General features: G+C 44.7%; 1 protein-coding gene across 1 annotated transcript; it reads right to left on the reverse strand.

Moving 5' to 3' along the window:
• Positions 1-5,362: 5,362 nt before the first annotated feature.
• LOC134510576 (phthioceranic/hydroxyphthioceranic acid synthase-like) lies at positions 5,363-18,419 on the reverse strand. Its single transcript, XM_063323869.1, has 6 exons — positions 18,344-18,419; positions 15,999-16,152; positions 14,192-14,352; positions 11,498-11,701; positions 11,213-11,394; positions 5,363-10,921 (listed from the first exon to the last, which is right to left on the reverse strand). Exons 1-6 carry the CDS (start codon positions 18,402-18,404, stop codon positions 5,363-5,365), a joined length of 6,321 nt encoding a protein of 2,106 aa, XP_063179939.1. The 5' UTR covers positions 18,405-18,419.
• Between the last annotated feature and the right edge of the window lie 1,847 nt (positions 18,420-20,266).

Genomic DNA, 20,266 nt, shown 5'->3' on the forward strand with positions numbered 1-20,266 from the left:
AGACCACGGGGAGAGACTCCCAAAGGCACTGCGGGGAGGCCATGGCCACAGCCTGCCCCGGTCATAGGGAAGTGCTTGGAAGCTGAGGCTCCATCACCTGGCCCCTGCCAGAGCTGTGGCCACCATTGTGTCCCGATCCTGCCGAAGCCAGGCTGTGTCCCCTGATCTGGGTGCAGAACACAACCGTGGGCCAACATGCATGTTATCCGGCATTACACGGTGCAGGGAAAACAAGAAACAGACATCAGTTTACTTGCAGGAAAATGAAGTTGTTAGTTCAGCCTGCAAGCTCCTTTTTCACAACAGGGGGATGGTTTGATGAGTTGCCAGGGGCAGAGAGAAAATGTGCATCCATGAGCACGTTTGTCCAAAGAAACATTAGGGATCTTTGCCGTTAAATCTCTATTTGTGTCGGTGCTGTTTAGAACATATCTGTCTAATTGCATTTATGGTTGTACTCAGAGAAGGGGGGACAGGCGTTCGAGCAGTTTGGCTAAATGCTGTATCACTTCAGGCCCTGACTGGAAAAATTAATAGTTTTCCAAGTGCTGTGGCAGAGTCATGATTATCTTATTACTGAATATGCATCCTGCTAATGGGATCCTTCCTGTGATAACAGGACTGCGAATCTGGAGACCGAGAGCCCAGAATCTTGAAAAATACACCCTGTGTATTTTCTCAGCTCTATCTATGTATAATCTCAGCTCTATCTGAGATTAATTGCAAAGTCCAAACAACGTTGTCACTAAAAGCCTTCTCTCAAACACAGATACAGATTTTTTTTCACAAGTCATTTATCTAATTACAATTCAGATTTTGAGCAGAACATCGTTTTTCAGGAGGAAACGACAGCGACAGCTTTCTTCAAACAATCACATTTGATAGCAGCTGATGAAGAAAAAAAACCCTTTTAAACTGAATCAGGTTTACGGGGGACATGTACGGCAGTTCCACAGAAGCAGTCAAAAACAAAGCACATGGGTTTGGTCAAAACCAAAGCACATAGGAGAGACAAGAGCCTTCAACAAGACCTCGGAATACAAGCGCCATCGGTAGATGATGAAAACCCATCTTTCAGAGAAGTGCGTGGCCAGGCAGTGCTAGCAGAACAGTGATTGCTTTGGCAAGAGAAAGCCGAAGAGCAGCACCGGCTGCAGCCAGCGAAGTTGGTGCTTCGGTCTCACAGAATCACTTACCATAGGTAGTTACCAGAAGTTCCCTCCTCTCTCATCAGCTGTGCCTCTCCAAAGATCATCAGTCAGCTCCCTTGGTACAAGGAACATCACCTCGGCAGAAGATCCAATTCTGATGCTGGCCGTGATGGGAGAACTGGTTGCTCTGTCAAATGGAAACTCACCACACTAATCCATACCGATGCCAGGCAATTAAGGAAGAGATACTGTAGCCCTTGTCTTCCATAAATCCGTATCTGCACGCCTGACTCAATGGGACCTGTCCTTATCAAGACTAAAATTCTTCTTTGGAAATTATATATGGGCCATGCTTGTAGTCAGGCCTGATTTGTTGGAAGCTGGAAAAATACTTGTTAAGACTTCATAGCAGAGCCCTAATCTGTGGAAGCTGAGATTTCTCCGTGACACTTGGCCCTGCAGTGCTAGCTTTAGCAGCTGCTGTATTATGAGATTGAAAGGTGTCTCATGATACAAATTCAGCAAAAGTGTAAAAGCATATCTCATAGGTCTATCCATGTACAGAGACACAGCAAACATAGAAGTTTAAGCAGCGTGATACCACACAGAGGTGACAGATAATACGCCCAGTCATGGCAGGAGACGTGGTGTGTTGGTAGTCAATTCTCTCTCTCTTTTCCCTCTCTCTTCCCAAAGAGATTTTTTATAGTCTGAGGGTCTTGGAATGCACAACTGATTACAGGTTTGGAGGCTTCTTTTTTCACCAGATCACAGAACGGTGGAGGTTGGAAGGGGCCTCTGGGGGTCACAGGACCAACCTCCCTGCTCAAGCCAGAACACCTAGATCCCATTGCCTAGGACCGTGTCCAGATGCCTTTTGGGCATCTCCAAGCAGGGAGACTCCACCACCTCCCTGGGCAAGCTGTGCCGGTGCTCAGTCACCCTCACAGTAAAAAAGTGTTTCCTGATGTTCGGAGGGAACCTCCTGTGTTTCAGGCTGTGCCCATTGCCTCTGGTCCTGTCGCTGGCCACCACTGAAAAAAGCCGGGCTCTGTCCTCTTTGCACCCTCCCTTCAGGTATTTCTGCACATTGATAAGATGCCCTGTGAGCCTTCTCTTCTCCAGGCTGAACACTCTCAGCTCTCTCAGCCTTTCCTCATAGGAGAGATGCTCCGGTCCCTTGACCATCTTCGTGGCCCTTTGTTGAACTCTCTCCACTATGTCCATGTCTCTCTTGTACTGAGGAGTCTAGAACTGGACACAACACTCCAGATGTGGCCTCACCAGTGCTGCATAACATTCAGGCAAAAAGTTTGCTGTTTTGCAGGTGGGATGCATTAATTATTCACACAAACATTATTTCAGGTGGTCAGGATGACACAGTGCAACGTTTGTGGTATTGCTGCCTCTGGCAAGGTGGGCATATGGTGCAGTGCAGAAACAGTCATCTGAGGCAATGGAAACTTCTGCTTCCTTCTGTCACAGCGTTACACCGGTATGGGCATTTATAGCTACTGCTGTTCGCTCTGGTTACTTCCTTGGTTCACACATCGGTCAGCACAATTCTTGTGACTAATGGCCACGTTTGAATTAACAGCAACTGGCCTTGGCATCACCCTTTCCAAGGTGTGTCCCTCAAGCCATCAACCAACCAGAGAGCGATGTCCTGGAGTGTCTTCCACCCTCTGTATCATAGTTCCAAACGTGCCTTTAACCTACTGCTATGTGAAGCCGCTGCTTTGACCTTGCCACCAGTGCTGCAAGGTGCTTGTGCTTTTGCACAGGAAACAGCACAGACAACAAGCAAAATTAATGTGTTTGTTTCCCTGCTCTGTGAGTTCCCTGGCTATTGGTCAGGTTCTGCTGCACCAGAACCACTCTGGATTTAAAATCTTCCCTGTGCATCTCCTCATATGTGTGCATGTATGTATACGTATACATATAGAGTTACTTACTCCTCACTGCATTACCATGCTTCCCTCCAAGATGTTTGGGCAAGGTCCCGGGGGATCTCTGCTCATACAGAACCAGAATGATTCAGGCTGTAAGGAACACGAATGAAGAAGTGGTTGGGAACAACCAGCACGGATTTTCCAAAGGCAGGTGGTGCCTGACCAGCCTGATTACCTTGAAAGAAAGAATGAAAAGACAGGCTCTGTGGATGAGGAGAGAGAATGTTATTCACCTTGATTCCATCAAGGTTTTCAGCACAGTCTCCTAATGCATCTCTGTAGCCAAATTGATGTGAGATAGTTTGAAAAAGAGGACTATAAGCTGCGTGGGGTATTTACTGGCCTGTCAGGCCCAAAAGGTGACGATATCAGCAGAGCAAAGTCCATCTGGCAGCGAGTTCCTAGCAGCATCCCGCAGGCTCTTTATTGGCAGCCTAGGCAACAGGACAGATTCTGCCCTCAGCAAATTCATGGAGGACGTGAAGCGAGGTGAGAGCGTTTGGCACATTGAAGGGGAGGGCCGCTATTCGGAGGGACAAATAGCCTAACAGAATCTTCATTAATTTCAACCATGGGGAATGCAAGGCCTTGCACCTGGGGTGGATTAGCCCCCTGCACCAGTTCTGCACGTGCGACAGACTAAGCCCCACGATGTTACGAGCTGGGGAGCTCGTACATGTTGCAATGACTGGCTGGGGAGCAGCTTGGATGAAAAGGACCGGAGGGTCCTGATGGGCAGTGGACTAAGCACGAGTCGCACACTGGCAGCAATGAAGGCTAACAGCCGGCTGGGCTGTATCGACAGGAGCATAACTTGTAGGCCGACCGAAGTGATTCTTCACCTTTACTCATTATATCACAGTTGTGGTGTAAGGTACACCACCAGTTCACCACACTTTACTCATTACACCACATCTGGAACCCTGGTCCAGTTCTGGGCCCGCCAGTGTAAGAAAGGTATAGATAAGCTTGAGTAAGTTCAACAGAAGGTTCAGCAGAAGGCCACCAAGATGCTTGGAGGCTAGAGCAGCAGAGCTATGAGGAGAGGCTGAGGGAACAGGATCCATTCCTGTCCAACCTGCTCTAGGTGAACCTGCTTTGGCAGGGGAGTTGGACTAGATGGTCTCAGAAGGTCCCTTCCCTCCCCTACGATTCTGTGTTTCTGTGTGAACTGGGCTTGTTCAGCCTGGGGAAGAAGTGGTTTCAGGGGGACCTCATAGTCCGTGGACACTCCATGCACTGGAGAATACTACCAGACCCGCGAGGGACATCTTGGGGTGAATGCTAATTAGGTATAAAAGGGAGAAACAATACAAGGACCCTATTCCCATATTACAAGCCTATAAGCAAAGTTTCCTTCAGTGTCCTTGGGGAAAAGTCTGTATTTCCTCACTGGCGTAAAATAAGGGCAGATGTCAGGGTAAGGAAAATTTAAACTTGGAGAGCAGATGAGGGACAAAAAATCAAAATAAGACAAAGATACTCTCCTGGTTTGAGGTCCTTGGAGAAAGAGGTGGGGGAGACCATCTGTCATTCGTCTCGGTCGTCAGTCTGGCCCAAACCATGACAGATACACTTTAAGTTTTGGTTTTTAAACTTTTTTACTATTCTTGCTTATTAGAGCTTTCGTAAAAGATGGTTATTTAATAAAGAAAAACAGTTGCTTTACTGTATGCTTTTCAACTGGTAAATTTTTAGTATTTTTGCAGACATAAGGAAAAAATTAAGTTTAATTTCTTGAGAAGAAACCTTTGAAATTCACAACATCTAGAAGACCTTCAAAATGACACACGTATTTATACACATCTGATAATATTCAAAAAAGGAATAATACAGTAAGAACATAATGATGACAAAAATGGTGATAAACCTGTGCTGCTTTACAGGTGCAGTCATCATTTAGAAGTGCAAACACACCATTTTGATCAAGACTTTTAAACGGGCTAAAAAATGCAATGCGCATTGAATATGTAAATTTACCAAAGGAAATTGTATATGTATCAACCTACCTATTGCCAGTTTAAAAAAATTAAAAATGAAGGTAAAAGTATTGAAAGTAACAACTCAAACAATTGACTGAAATTAATACAGCTAGTGCAATGGCAGAAGAACCTGGTGTGAGTTTTTCTGGGTCGATGCAGAAGAGTACATTCAGCATCACCAGATCTTCTACCCTGTCTGCAACGACATATTCTGAGATACTCCAAAGGACCCCTCCAGGTAGCTGCCAAGTTACACAGTTCCTGAATGAGAAGACTCCTATAGCCAGCTCCCATTTTCGGCACTGTCATCCACAGCCTTTTTTTTCTCCGCTTTGCCAGTTGCGTTGCTTGTTTCTTCTAAAACTACTACTAAATTTGAGAGAGTTGTGTGAGGATCGAGCAGTTTCAGAAGAGGTATGTCCACCTTTCTCTCTTGAAAGACACGGTTCTGAATTGTCATAGCTAACATAGAGTCCATGCCCAACGATGAAAGTGGTGTATTCATGGTCAGTTCATCTGGGTTCAACCTGGTGAGGTCACTCACCAGTAAGGTGATATAGTCTTCAGATTTGATCAAGGCAGTATCCTGGACTTGAGTTTCCTCAGGGGTTTCAAGCTGGTTCCTGAATTCTTCTGATATAAGTGACATGAAGCGACTTTTGAGTGAAAGAATGCGAGAAAAAACATGATGCGATAAAGCTTGAAAGTTTAACTTGACGACAGCTTGCTGCGGGTTATTCAGAAGTAAGCTCTTCCTGAGATACTCATGAATTTCATGCACTTGCAGAATGTCTATGCCCTTGGACTCCAGAATGTTCTGAATATGGGTTTGATTGAGCAGTATGCCAAGGTTCAAAGCACCCCAGTTAATGGATTGGCCTGAAAGCCCACAGTTCCTCCTGTAGAGGCAGAAGACATCCAAGAAAGAGTTTGCAGCCGCGTAGTTTGCCTGGGTGGAATTTCCCAGAAAGGAAGTTACAGAGGAATAGCACACAAAGTAGTCAAGCTCCTGGCCTCTGGTAGCCCAGTGAAGATTTAGGGTCCCTGCTACTTTTGGGCTCAGCACTTTCTGAAAGTCAGCCAAGGTCAGAGCTTCAACATGGCCATCATGTAAAACAACAGCACTTTGAAATACTCCTTTGATTGGACTCCTTGCAAAGATGTTTGCAATGGACTGGAAAGCTTTCTCAACATCACTGGTCGAAGTAACATCACACTGCACAAACACTACTTTGCTCCCTTTATACTGCTGCTGCAAAGCCTTCATCTCTTCTTGCTTCTCATTGCTTGGACTTTTCCTGGAGAGTATTACAATACACCCTCCTCCATTCTCGGCTATGAATTTCACCGTTTCAAAGCCAAGTCCAGTGAGCCCTCCGACTACTACGTAAACAGCATTCTGCTTAAACAACTTCTTCTCGGATTCATACAACGGTATATCTGAAAGCATGGTGATGTCCTTCTGCCTTCTCAGTACAGCAAGTGGGACAGGTTTGCAGGTAAAATAAGACGTCACAGAGTTTATCCTTTCCAAGTTCTCAGTCTGCTGAAAAACAGAACCTGATAGATGTCTAAAACGTTTCATATCCATGGAATTGATCCACGCATGCACAGTCTTCTGCAATTCCTTTAGAGATGCTTTCTGGAAAATGCTGGCAAGTGTAAGAATATGGAAGCTGACATTTTCATGATCAATTCCGCTGTCATTCTGGACACAGTCAGACTGTCGATTGCCACACACTATCACCACATCTTTAAGAAAGTTCATGTGGGACAGATCCTCCTGAGACAGTCTGTTTACTGGAGGAAGAACAACAAGGGCATTGCATAAGTTTACGTACTGAAACTTATCAGGAGTGGGCCTCGCAAGTACTGCTCTCCAACCCATCTCTTCTGCTGCCGCTGAAAGAACATGGCACAAAACCGATGATGGCTCTGTAGAAATAATACCCAGTGTTCTGCCTTTTTTCCCCTTGGGTAACCTCTGACTGAAGATTTCCCACGCAAGGATAAAGTATGACATACAGGGGACGTTCTGAAAGCATGGGAATTTCTTTACATTGAAACAAACTGTTCCTGGAATCCGAACTCTGGATGACGCAGCAGCTGGATAACATGAAACCACGTGATCTCCCACTTTTAGTTTCTTCACATCATTGCCTGTTGCTGTTACTGTGCCACTGAAATCAAGAGCCAGAAGTCTGTGTTTGCCTACTGCTTGTGAATTCCAATACAGTGTATTACCAAAGTTACGACTAGAAACACTAATGGGAAAATAATCTTCTGAGTGGAGACATATTTTATCCACTTGAATTTCAACGCTCTGTTTCTCAAGCTGAGGAGCGGTGCTGGGGGATAATTCGGCAGACAAGTCTTTTGCTGTGTACGGATCAGAAGTGTACAAAGTGAATGTTTCTGACTTCTGGAGAGATCTTACACGCTGGCCGTAATCTGCATCTACAAAAGGTGTGCGTCTGATTTCAGCCACAAAAGTTCTTCCCTGGCTGATGCGAACTTCTGGATAGTCCCTACTTTTGTATTTGACAAGAACATCTGCTAGCACTGAGATGTCCAGGGAACTGGAAGAGCTGAGGTCAATCATCTGAAACGTGATTTCTGGAACTTCAGTGACACAAGTTCTGGTCATGCCATGCAACGCAAACCCACAGTTAACATGGTCCACATCTCTCTCTGTTGTTCTGTAGGTGATAACTCTGACTGAACAGCGGGACATTTTCTCTCTTAATGCCACAATAACTTGGCGATAGGCTTCACAACATTTTGCCAACTGGTCTACTGCTTTGTTTGGGAAGTCTTCATTTAACTTTTGAATTCCCCACAGGAAGAGAATGTCATCATAATCCTCAACATCTGCTCTCATTTTATTCTGTGTATGGCCTTCCAAGAGGGCTTCCCAGTCTTCATACATAACATATCTTGAATCAGGATGCAAGTATTTTTTGAGCTGCTCAGCTATCCCAAATTTGTCAGCAAACACTAGGACCCTGGGCATAGCCCCCAGATATCCAATCGTCTGTGAAAGAGAGACTTCTTTCCACTTGTTTTCAAACATGAACTCGTTGTCTCTGGAAGATGCTTGCTTCATGAAAGTGATGGCAACGCGCTTGAGTTCAGCCAAAACAGAGCCATGTTTGTCCATAAAGCACCCACAGACCTCTAGGCAGTTCCCAATGGATTTGCTTGTTCTCATATATATCATCATTTCTTCCTCCAGTGGTCGGAGCACCACCAGGCTGCCTATCCCTGAAGGAAAGCCTACTCTGGACTGGACCGTCCTTGAGGTCATGATAGCAGTCATCTGCAGAAAACAGTCGAGCAGCACTGGATGGATGTGGTAGTTGTGCATCTCTCTGACAGTCTCCTTGTTCACCTTTATGTTTGTTATTCCTTCCTTTAGTTCCTGGCAATAATGCACGTCACTGAGCTGCCTGAACATGGAACCATACTGAAAGCCAATCTCAGACAGTGCTTCATAAACCTCCTCTCTGCTAACCACTGACCTGCATCTTTGATAGATGTCTTGGACGCGGATGGTGCTTTCTTCCACCACAGCTTCAGGCCCCTTTACAACATGGCCCGTAGCATAAACTGCGTTGGAGGAAGAGACTATCTCAAAGGCTGTCACTGCTTTTTGTGGACTCAGTTTGATATTCAAGACTTGCGAACTCTGTGTGAGAACACACGGCGCAGAAAAACTGATGCTCATCTGGCAAGTACTCAGAGGCACTCGAGGTCTTGAGCTGTTCATCACAGAGGCCAGACCAAGCTCCACATAAAAAGCACCAGGGACTAAAGCCACACCATTGTTCTTGTGCTCATATAAGTACGATGTCGTCTCCTGAGACAGCAGGCAGCCAAACTCCGTGTTGTCACTGTTTATGCCATAAATCGAAGGATGACTGGAGCTGACACTTCTTTGATTTGCTCGTTGATGGATATCCAGATAGGCCATGAGTTTTTTGCGATCAAATTGATACCGTGGAATGGCCACCGGAGCGCTTTGATACCCATTATAAAAGTGCTGCCAGTTGGGATTATATCCCAGTTCAAACAGATTTCCTACCAGGGTGAAGAGTGTCTGATACTCTGCATCAGTTTGCAAAGAAGAGAACACCTTTGTGCCCTTTCCTAGAGTTTCCTTTATGCTTCGCTGCAACGCTCGGTGAGGACTTATTTCCACAAACACCACGTTTTCCTTGTCTCTAGCTGCAGTTTTGATGGCTTGAGTGAAAGCAACAGGCTCACGAGTATGCCGGGCCCAGAATTTGCCCTGAGCAAAGTCATTTTCAGAAGCAGCCACCCCAGTCAGTGTTGAGATCACTTCAATTTCCCCCTTTTGTTTTTCTAAAGTTTTTATGTTCTCTTCCAACTCCCCAAGTATCATATCCATGCTGGGGCTGTGGTACGCAGCTGGGACATTTAAAACGTGAAGAAAGATGTTTCTCTGGCTAAAAGCTTGAGCTAGATCTCTCTGCACAGCATCCACAGAGTCTGAATGCCCAGACAAGGTGCAGGAAACTGGGCTGTTGAAAGCTGCAATGCACACCTTTCCTGAGTAGCCATGCAGACATTCAGCAATCTCTTGAACAGGGATGTTTCCAACCACCAACATTCTGCCACTGGCAGTCTTTGCCTGCAGCCGGCTCCGGTGATAAATCACTTTGACTGCATCTGCCAGGGAAAGGTACCCAGCAAAATGCGCAGCAGCAACTTCCCCTACCGAGTGGCCAACAGCAGTGACTGGTTTAATGCCCCAGTATTTCAGAAGGGAAGCTAAGGCAACCTGCAGGGTAAAAAGCAAGGGCTGGGAAAGCTCTGGATCCAACAAATCCTTTGCGCTATGGCCTCTTCCTGGCAGGAGGCTGATGGGAGTATGTTTCTGAAAAAGTGCTTCTATTTCCTCACACTTATCTCTGAACACTGGCTCTGAGCTCAGCAGTACCTCGCTGAACTCCTTCAGCGTTACGCCGTTGCCACAGAACACAAACACCAGCTGTGGTTCCACCTTTGACACGGCAAGTTCAGTGCTCGCTGCCGATGTAACCTCTTGCTGCAAGTGTTGGAGAGAATTTGTGACAAACGCTTTTCGGTACCTATAGTTGGCATGGCTTCTTCTGCAGGCAGACGTGTAGGCCAGGCCTGGGAGAGTTACAGAGTTTCTTGTGCTCAGCTGGTCAGCTGTATCGGCCATTGTCATCTGAAGGGACTTACCTGACGCTGCTGACAGCAGAACTAATTCAAGGGGCCTCTTAAAGGCGGGAAGAGGCTCTAGCTGCTTAATCTGCCTGACTACCACATGAGCATTGGTTCCTCCAAATCCAAAGCAGTTGATGCCAGCTACTCTTCCATGCTCAGGGGATTCTTCCCAGGGCTCTACAGCTGTGGGAATTGCAAGGTTCAATTTCTCTGTATCGATGCTGCTCATCTCCTTTGAGTAATGCAAGGAGGGAACAATCTTTCCATGATGCATCATCAGAAGCACTTTGATTAACCCTGCTGCTCCAGCAGCTGATTCAGTGTGGCCAATATTTCCTTTCACGGAACCCATTTTCAGAATGGAAACTTGTGAAGACCTGTTTTTACAAATGACACTACCCAGGCTTTCAGCTTCAACAGGATCTCCAGCGGCAGTTCCTGTACCGTGTGCTTCAATGTACTGCACAACTGAGGGATCAACATGAGTTCCATAAATGCTGCGCAGTAACTTCTCTTGCTCTACTTGAGACGGTCTTGTGATTGGAGTCATGGACCTACCGTTCTGATTTACTGCACTGATGTTTATAACACCCCAGATTTTGCTGTAATCTTCTTTTGCCTGTGTCATAAAAAGGTAAAATTATCTTTAATAATCCCATGCTTTCCCTGTATAGGACAAACCAAAACATAACAACAAAACAACGAACAGACAGAGTATAATACTGACTTTAAAATGTGTGATCCCTTCCCCACGGTAGGGGAAGTGCATAAATGCTTAATGCTCAGTAAGTGCTTCATTAATCTTAAGCTTGAATTGGAAAATCTTTTCTGGAGTAATTATGAGAATTGGAGGTATGAAATTCAGGTAAGGAACCAGTCCTACTTTAGGCTGCTTCACAAGCAACCTTACCTTTTTCAGTGGTTTGAGGAAAACAACACCACAGCCTTCTCCCCTTCCATAGCCATCTGCCTTTTTGGAGAAGGGTTTGCTTATTCCCTCGGGAGAGATCATTTTTGCTTTACTGAGAGACACAAAGGTGCGGGGATCTATTATGCAGTTCACTCCACCACAGATTGCTGCCTCACAGTCTCCTGGAGTAAAATGGAAAGACGCTCATGTTGAGATGTCCAAGATGATGCACAGAAACAGTAGCAAGTCTAATTTCATTGTCCAGCTTCTCTTCCGTCCCATTACCTGATTTAATTGCTTGCAAGGCGTAGTGTAGAGCAAAAAGAAAAGATGAACATGCAGTGTCAATCGTCAGTGATGGTCCAGTCAGATTAAAAGTGAATGAGACCCTGTTAGCAGCAATGCTCATTGCTGCTCCAGTACCATCATAATGATTTATTTCACTCGCTGCTCTGCTTGTTACAATTTCATAGTCTTGATTCATAAGACCTGCAAAAATATTGAATATGTGTCACGTTAAGCCAAGCAAACAAAAGGGATGTACAGCTTTAAACCTGACAGCATGTTTTGGGTTTCTGTTTTAATAGTAAACTACATGAAGTCAGTGCTCCTGTGGTGAAACTTTGTTTCAACGCAAGTCCAAGGCAAAACTCCCAGCAATTCCTCTGGACCCAACTTACACAAACGTATCTAACACTGGACATTTCTACCTGCACAGTAAATGACAGGCGTTTCCTGATTGCTTAACTCATTGTATGATGCAGCTAAGCTCTGTGTAGCCTCTTCAGACCCCTGTTTCTCGGTTTGAGAGTGGTTGGGTTTGTTTCACTATGGGAATAGATATTAAGAAGTTACAATGAGGATAGGTGGGATATAAATGTACAGGACATTAGCTTCAATTCTTCACATGTTCCAAGTTAAAGGTCACAGCATAAGCTACATCCAGTGCTTTTTATTTATCTTTGGTCTGCTCACTGTGATACAGTAAGTAAGACAGAAATAGAAAAGAACAGGGCCTGTGAGAGGAGTTGTGTCCTCTTTCTGGGAGCATACGTGCTCGAAATAAAGTGGATCCCCAAGTCCACAGGCACGTGTGGAAAATGCAGAAAAGTCAGCGAGCAAGGAATAGTCACCTCTGTGAAAGAAGAGCGTGTCTCAGACTAAAAGATGATCTAAACAGTTTGCCCCTATAGTTTCATCAGCCTAACCATCCCTGAAAATTCCTCTTAAAAGGGACACAGGTTACATCAGCAAAAATGTGCTGTTATTCTAGCTCCTTGATAGAATGGAATGGAATGGAATGGAATGGAATAGAGCAGAGCAGAGCAGAGCAGAATAGTTCAGTTGGAAGGGGCCTACAATGATTCTCTAGTCCACTGCATGATGAATTCAGGGCTCACCAAAAGTTAAAGCCTGTTATTAAGGGCATTTTCCAAATGCCTCTTACACACTGACAGGCTTGGGGCTCAACCACCCCTCAAGGGAGCCTCTTCCAGTGTTTGATCACTCTCTCTGTAAATAAATTCTTCCTAACGCCACGTCTGAACCTCCTCTGGCGCAGCTTTGAACCATTCCCATACACCTTGTCACAGGATACCAGGGAGAAGAGCTCAGCACCTCCCTCTCCACCTCCCTTCCTCAGGAAGCCATAGAGAGCAGAGCTCGCCCCTCACTCTCCTGTTCTCCAAACTGGACAGACCCAGAGTCCTTAGCTGCTCCTCATAGGACATGCCTTCCAGCCCTTTCACCAGCTTTGTTGCCCTCCTCTGGACATCTCCTTTTTAAATTGTGAGGCCCAAAACTGCACAGAATACTCAAGGTGAGGCTGCACCAATGCTAAATACAGCAGGAGAATCACCCCTTTGACCAGCTGGTTACACTCTATTTAATGCACCAGATCCCTTTCTGCAGGGCTGCTCTCCAGCCACTCCTCTCCCCGTTTAGACTTGTGTCCACTGTTACTTCATCCCGGATGCAGAATCCAGCATTTGTTCTTGTCAAATTTCATGCCACTGAGGACTGCACAATGCTCCAATCTATCTAGATCCCTCTCGGCCTCGTGTCCCTTGAGAGGGTCAACAGCACCTCCCAATTTAGTATCATCAGCAAACTTACTAATGGTGCATTCAACTCCTGCATCCAGGTCCTTGATAAAAATGTTCAACAGAACTGGCCCTAGAAATGCGCCCTGATGAACACTGCTGGTGACCGGTCACCAGCCAGATGTAGCCCCATTCTCTTCAACCCCTTGAGCCCTGCTGTTCAGCTACTTCCTCACCCAGTGCAGCCTGGACCTGGTCGTCTCACAGTTGGACTTGTCCAGAAGGATGCTGTGAGGGACAAGATCAAAAACCTTACTAAAATTCAGAAAAACTACATCCACCGCCTTCTCTTCCCCCACTAGGTGGGTGGCCTGATTGTAGAAGGATATCAGATTAAACAGAACTTTCCGGTTGGGAACCCATGATGACTGTTCCTGATGATTGCATTGTCCTTTAAACGTCTTTCAACAGCACCCAGTATAATCTTCTCCATAACTCTTCCAGGTACTGAGGTAAGCAGTTGGACAAGTGCACCTTGGTAGCATACTAATAACTACGGGAGGATTTCTGCTGGTTTAAAAGGATATTAATCCCTACAACACCTTAACAAATGCTATACTGGGAAACGGTATAGTGGAAAAAAGTGTAGGTTTGTCTTGAGAGTATCGTTCCTGGGAAGGGTTGGGTAGCCACTTTAACTGTTTCCTGATTTAGCTTCAGTGCCTGAAGACACTAAGAGGAGCACCTAAAGAGATACGTGAATTATATCATGAACTTCTAGAGTAGCCTGGTAATCCTTACCAAAAATAACCAGTAGCGTCACAGCACAGTAGCCTTAGACCTCCAGTGCTAGATGTGCATGTAAAGTTTATGAAGGAGTGCTCCAATTTTCGTGAGGTTCAAACATACTTTCTTCACCATGAAACGTTCATCTTACCAATAAAAACACCTGTTTTGGTGCCACTGATAGCTTCTATGGGGACTCCTGCATCCTCCAGGGCTTTGTATGTGCATTCTATCAATAACTTCTGCTGCGGATCCATGCGTTCAGCTTCCATATTATTAATCCCAAACAGGTGGTTGTCAAACGAATTAAATCTAAAATACACAGACCAGAAAATGGTACAATACATACACAATACCAGAAGACTCAAAGTACACATTTTTTGCAATTTCATGAAAAGCAAAGCAGTAACTGCTGGTTAGGCCACGGTTACCATTTATGAAATTCAGAAGAAAATGTTTATAGGCCAGGGATGTTTGATGTCCCACCACAAAATATGTGTTTTTATCAACGATTCTGCATTCCAGAGTTATGAGCCCCCCTCCTAGAAATTTTTATTCACTTGGTTATCCCACTAGTACCAACAGGACTCCTCGGATTATGAAAATTTGCAGAATGAGACTCCCTCTGCTGTAATGTGGTTTTAGCCAACAAGTTTTAAACACATATTGTCTTCTAAATTATTTAGGGCAATATAGACCAATGCTTTACAATTTAAAACCAATAAGTAGAGGATCAGCTCAAATGTTTCCAAGAGATACCCCAACTTCTCCAATAATAAATTCAAAATATTTTATGTGTGTATGTGTGTGCTTATCTTTAAAAAAAAACCCTGAAAGTAGGCCCATGCTTACAAACAACCAATCCCAGGGTTAATCTTGTATCCCAAGATCAGATTTGTATTGGCCTTCTATCCTGTCTTGATTTCAGTGGAGAATTCAATATCTAACATGGGAGTAATCACTGAAGTAATTCTGGGTCCTACGATTCAAACCTTCTAAGCATTATTCTCCAGAGCCAGTAAGATTGCTTCTGCACATGTGAACTTCTCGTTTGAGTAAAGGTCTACAGCCTGAGGATTTAAGGTGAATGTGGATTTAAAATAAAAGACACTTATGCTGATCTTACTGTAATTTGCTGTTCTTTGCACTAGTCATAGCCCCTGTAGAGCTGTACCCATATCTCTGAGATAATTTGACATGAGACATGAGGACATACTGTAGTTTGCTCCTCCACACTTTCTCTTTACACTAGTATCTTTACCTGATACTTGTACACACATAATCCCTCAGTGTTATGGAGGAGTGACTCAGAATAAAGAAAAAGTTGGTTTTTTTCAGACGTGACAGTGTGAGCCCAGAGCAAAGCAAGATTATTATGACATTATGAATAATTCAGTTTTACAAGCAAGCATAACACTCAAATTAAGCACAAGATCCCCTTCTTGACTATCTAGCAAAACCAGACTTCCTTACTTTGTCTCTGAATTGTCATGCCCGCATACTCTTGACACCTTCCTCCACAGTCCATAGTACTACAGACAGTATGAATTGTTTGGCAGGCTGGAGCCCACCTCAGATCCAGTATACTCCCCCTCAGGCATAATGCATGTGTACTTCTGTATACCCAAAATGCAAATGCCCCCATCACATGGCAGGTGACATCTCAACATATGGTGGGTACATACATACATACACGTTCAATGATGTAATCTAAGGTCATATGTGTTGCCAGCCAGGTACATATGTGCTTAACATGGCCTGCACCTTAATTTGCTCATCGGTGTCACACACCAGGAATCCCTGCAGTTTGACAACTGCATGTTCATCATGTGAGATAAAGAAAGCTGGTTCCCAGGTCCCATTTATAAGCTCTCCTTGTGCCTTGCACCCTCTGAAAGGCTGGACATGTTAATCTAAGTACAAAAAAAATCAGGGGCACTGCATAGTAGCAGACTCACTCATCGAGAAGAGCAGCTCGCGTTGTACATATTTTTCCTGGCTTGTTATCATCCGGATCGTACCAGTCTTTGACATTGAATCTCTCAGGGGGGATTTCTACTGTGCAGTTTTTGCCTTCCTCCAGGACTTTCCAGAAATTGTCAACTCCATCACCTGTTGTACAGAAGGTTTTAAAGTAGATTAAATTAGGTGCTCCCCCTCCCTATGCAGACCCAGAAATGCACGCTCACTTACAAGGAACTCCCACGAATAAGTCTAGGTTGCTCCAGTAGAATCACCAGAGAAAGAAACGATCATTCTTTGGTGAGAGGAAAATGGAAAGGCAAGATGGATCCCTTCACTGCTTGCCTAAAAGCCGAGGAACCGCACAAAATCCTTTACTTTCTGCTGTCCCCATTTCCCTAACATGTCACTGCCTCTACTAGATACGTGCAGCGTGTCCTTAATGACCACACAAGTACGATGAGGTCTTTCTGTATCTGTACAGCACCGCTCCTCAGGCAGCTCCATTGGCAGCAAGAGATCATCTCTGGACATTAGCTCTTTGAAGACAGACTGAGCCTACAAATCCTGGGAAAATGCCAGAGGCATTATCCTTTGTCCCTAATGCTAGAGGGGCGCCTAAATCAAACATAAAAGTATGTGTATATTCAACGCTGACAGCATCAAACACCTTGCTACTGGATTGTGAGGGACCGTGTCCTCACTGGTTTTGATCCAGAGCTTCAGCTCCAGGCACTGAGGATAAGTCTGGGCCACCTTCTTAGCCATGAAACCAACAAACATGGCATCCACACAGTGGCCCACATTTCTCCTTCTCCCAGCTTTCACTTCACCCAAGATATGTACTGGCTGCACCCCGACTCACTCTGCAAACAGTCCCTTGCTAACCTGTGCCATGCCCCAGCACTGACCAGGAGGGCTCTAACCGACACAGGGCTGGGGACCCTGCTAGCAGACAGCAACAGTGACCACAGGAGAGCATTCCCACCTAATCCCTCCCACGGTGAGTCCATCATCACAGACACAGCCTCAGACACCAGCCACACACGGGGTACTTCATCAGCTCCCATCACTCAACGGTTCTTTTGAGGCAAGGCCAGAAATGCAGTTCTGAGCACGCACAGTGCAGCATGAGACACGTGTTCGCTTACTGCATGGCGAGGTAATTAAGCACAACATTTCTGAAGAGAGTCCCTTTACTGGCATGTCTGGACCAACAGATGGCTTGCACCAAATTGCTATTTAATGCTCGGGCAAGAGACTGCTGCTGCGTATTTACTAGCACTTTACCAGATTCAGAACCATTCATGTTTGCCCACAGTTAGCTATGGGCCACATAGTTATCACTGTGCCACATGGATACATTAGGTATACACCTATTGAGTCTTGTACAAAATGAAGCCAGAAACTGAAACGTGGTGAGGGCGAGAAAGAAAACAGAAAAAGGGAGAGACTAGCGTGGTCACCTTTAGGGCTGAACGCCGACTTGCAAGAACAGAACCGTATTCCACTGCCTGGATCATTTCTAGATTTTTAAAATCTGCATCTGTCTAATGTAAAGAACATGGAGAGCTTGACAGCAGCAGCCAGAACCTAGAGATCTCTCACAGCGATCTGAACATCTCCACCCATCTAATTTCAGTCAACCATCTAAACTCAGAATATAAAGTCAGCTGTCACTGTCATAAGGCCCGATTGTCACTACGATTGTAAATATGAGACTACTGTAATACAGGCTGCTGTCTTTTACTATGGTAGGCAACACTAGTTCTTTACTGAAGCTTCCCATCTCGTACAAGAGGCAGTATTTAGGTTTGTATTTGTAAGAGGCAGAATTGGACTAGAGACAGACCTGTATTTATCCAGCTCTGCTCTCTTCTGGCACCTTTCAAAGTGAACACTGTAATAAAGGAGGAAGCTTTCTTTTAGTAAGACCCAACCTATTTACACTACAGGCAGAGCTGGTGATATTGGCAGGCCCTCGATCTGTCCTGTCCCTGTGGATGCGCAGTCCTGCAACAACACACAGCCATCCAGCCAGCGCGCGTGCAGACAGCTCAAACCATCCCATGCCCACCCAGTTCATGTGTATGAGTTTCGCGTGCGCAGCTCAGTGCCCTGCCCGCAGGCAGCACTGCAGGTCTCTCTGTCGGCAGACAGATTTGAACCAATTAGTTTCTACCACAGCGTGACCTTTTAAAAAGACCCTACAAGTAGCAAAGCAATGAATTCTACAAAAGTGAGCGCGGAACATGTTATTTTCCTCCATTTCAACATTAATAAATGACTGTGCTTTTCAATGTTCACTCGGCAGCCTGCTTTGCTTTTACCCAAAACTTACCTCCAGGAAAGTTGCATCCTATTCCCACAATAGCAATTTCATCCGCAGTCTCGATCTCCATCTCCTGGGCTGTACAATACAGGTATAAGTGTCAGCCAGCTCAAACAATTATGCACTTAGCATTAAATAAATATTAGGTTAAAAGGTGAACTTCCCACAGGCGCACATACTTGCTAAAAACTTGATTAATCTTGAATGATCTGCTTTTGGTTGTGATGAGAAATGACATTCTTCACAGGTGACCAGAGCTGCAGGGTATTTTTCTTCTCGTCTCTACTTTTAGAGGAAAATCTCTGACTATTCCCCAGGCTCCCTCATTCCCAGACACTGCCTTTTTTTTCTGTTAACCTCTGCTACTCCTGCCACCAGCTGATCTGCTCTCGAGCCTCTCCCTAGATCAGTGCTGCTTCGCTTCTCGCGTAGAGAAGTGAATTGTGCATTGACCAAGGCACACTTTCAGCCCTATCTTCTCTATCCATAAAGCAGATCTGCCAAACAGACTCTGCAAATTACCTCTTAAAATCAGACCGTGTAAACAGGCAACAGGCAATCAAGTAGCTGAAGGAACGAAAGATGCGTCTTCCACACGCTGGAAAAGTGCCTGGAAAGCAAAACCTTATTCAGAGCTCTGCTTTGCTGGATCCCAAGGCTGCTTAGCTTTTCTCTAAATCAGCTCCATCTATAGTCACAGATTAACCCTCACAAACCATGCTCAAAGCCACCAAAAGCTGCAAGATCTCTGTCTTCCTGACAGTGCGCAGTCTCCAGGGAGCCCCACTACAGCCATATGAACAACTGGCCATTCACCTCATTTGCAGCTTCGCAGGGAAAGCTTTTTGTTGAAGCAACTCAAAATAAAACATGATGTTTTTCAACAAGTTAGTTGTCAAAGAAAAAAAATTGTCTGAGATGAAATTAAATACCTCAGTATAAAATTTAAAGCTGGTTGGTTTTTTTCCTTAATTCTGGGAAGGGAACTTGTGAGATAAAAATCAGTTCAATTCAATTAATTAGAACTCACTAGGATGCCCACCTCGGAACCCTTCAGTCCTCTTGGACTTGCTTCAGCCCACAAAGAGGAGAAGATTCCTGTTGAAAGGCATTTTGGGGGATTCTTGGCACTGGTGACAGATTCTCGCCTCAGTGATACCACAGTAGGTCCCAAAAAGCCCATCTCAGTTATTGACTCATGGCAGTTAAGCAGAGATGAGGCTGTTTTGCAGCCCCACACATCATTCATAGTTGGCATTTCTTGGAGGTTTGCTTTGAAACATGAAATTAAAAACAACTGCTCAGAGTCACACTTTGAAAAATTTACTTCCTGGTTCCAGAGAAAGTTAACAGGCCATCTAGCAAAAATAAGGAGAAGAATCTGGCTTTCTAGGAGTAAAGTCTATTTCACCAATAACACAAATTCTAAAATGCTATGAAAATAGTTTTCTTTTAGTTCTTTCAAAATTGTCTATGATTTCTATGTTTTCTTCTATTTCATATTTCATTGCTAACCTAATATTGCAACATAGATACTCTTATCACAAAGGTACTTTAAAGCATTGGTAGCACTTAAATAGCATATAAGAGAAAAATAAGGCCCTTGCAATTATAACATAATATAAATCTTTGGCACCTATAGAGTTATCAGGTGAGCTATGTAACTCTTACCTTGTATCATCCCAGTAGGGTGTACTAATAGGCTGAGTCTTTGGAAGTCATTTATATAGGGTTCTGTGAGGTTTCTTATTCAAATACGCATGCTAGAATGTGGTGAAAACGTTAACGCCTTTCAAAGGGAAAAAAGGCAATGAGTCGTGATTAGTCAGTGGCCCCGACTAAAGTTCAAAACTGCTTCCCTGAAGTAGTAAATTCTTGACGAAATCAGGTTTTACACCAGGCCAAGAGTAAAATCCCCGTCTTATCTAACTT

The sequence above is a fragment of the Chroicocephalus ridibundus genome, chromosome 2 (assembly GCF_963924245.1).
Source record: "Chroicocephalus ridibundus chromosome 2, bChrRid1.1, whole genome shotgun sequence".
NCBI classification, from domain to species: Eukaryota; Metazoa; Chordata; class Aves; order Charadriiformes; family Laridae; genus Chroicocephalus; species Chroicocephalus ridibundus.

What these genes read in the sequence shown, in the direction of transcription:
- LOC134510576 (XM_063323869.1), bottom strand. Translation starts at nt 18,404, where the DNA reads ATGGAGATCGAGACTGCGGATGAAATTGCTATTGTGGGAATAGGATGC. An exon ending in CGAGCTGCTCTTCTCGATGA is followed by an intron (nt 14,353 to 15,998) that starts GTGAGTCTGCTA and finishes TGTGTATTTTAG; the next exon opens with ATTTAATTCGTTTGACAACC. An exon ending in TCCTCAAACCACTGAAAAAG is followed by an intron (nt 10,922 to 11,212) that starts GTAAGGTTGCTT and finishes TTTATGACACAG; the next exon opens with GCAAAAGAAGATTACAGCAA.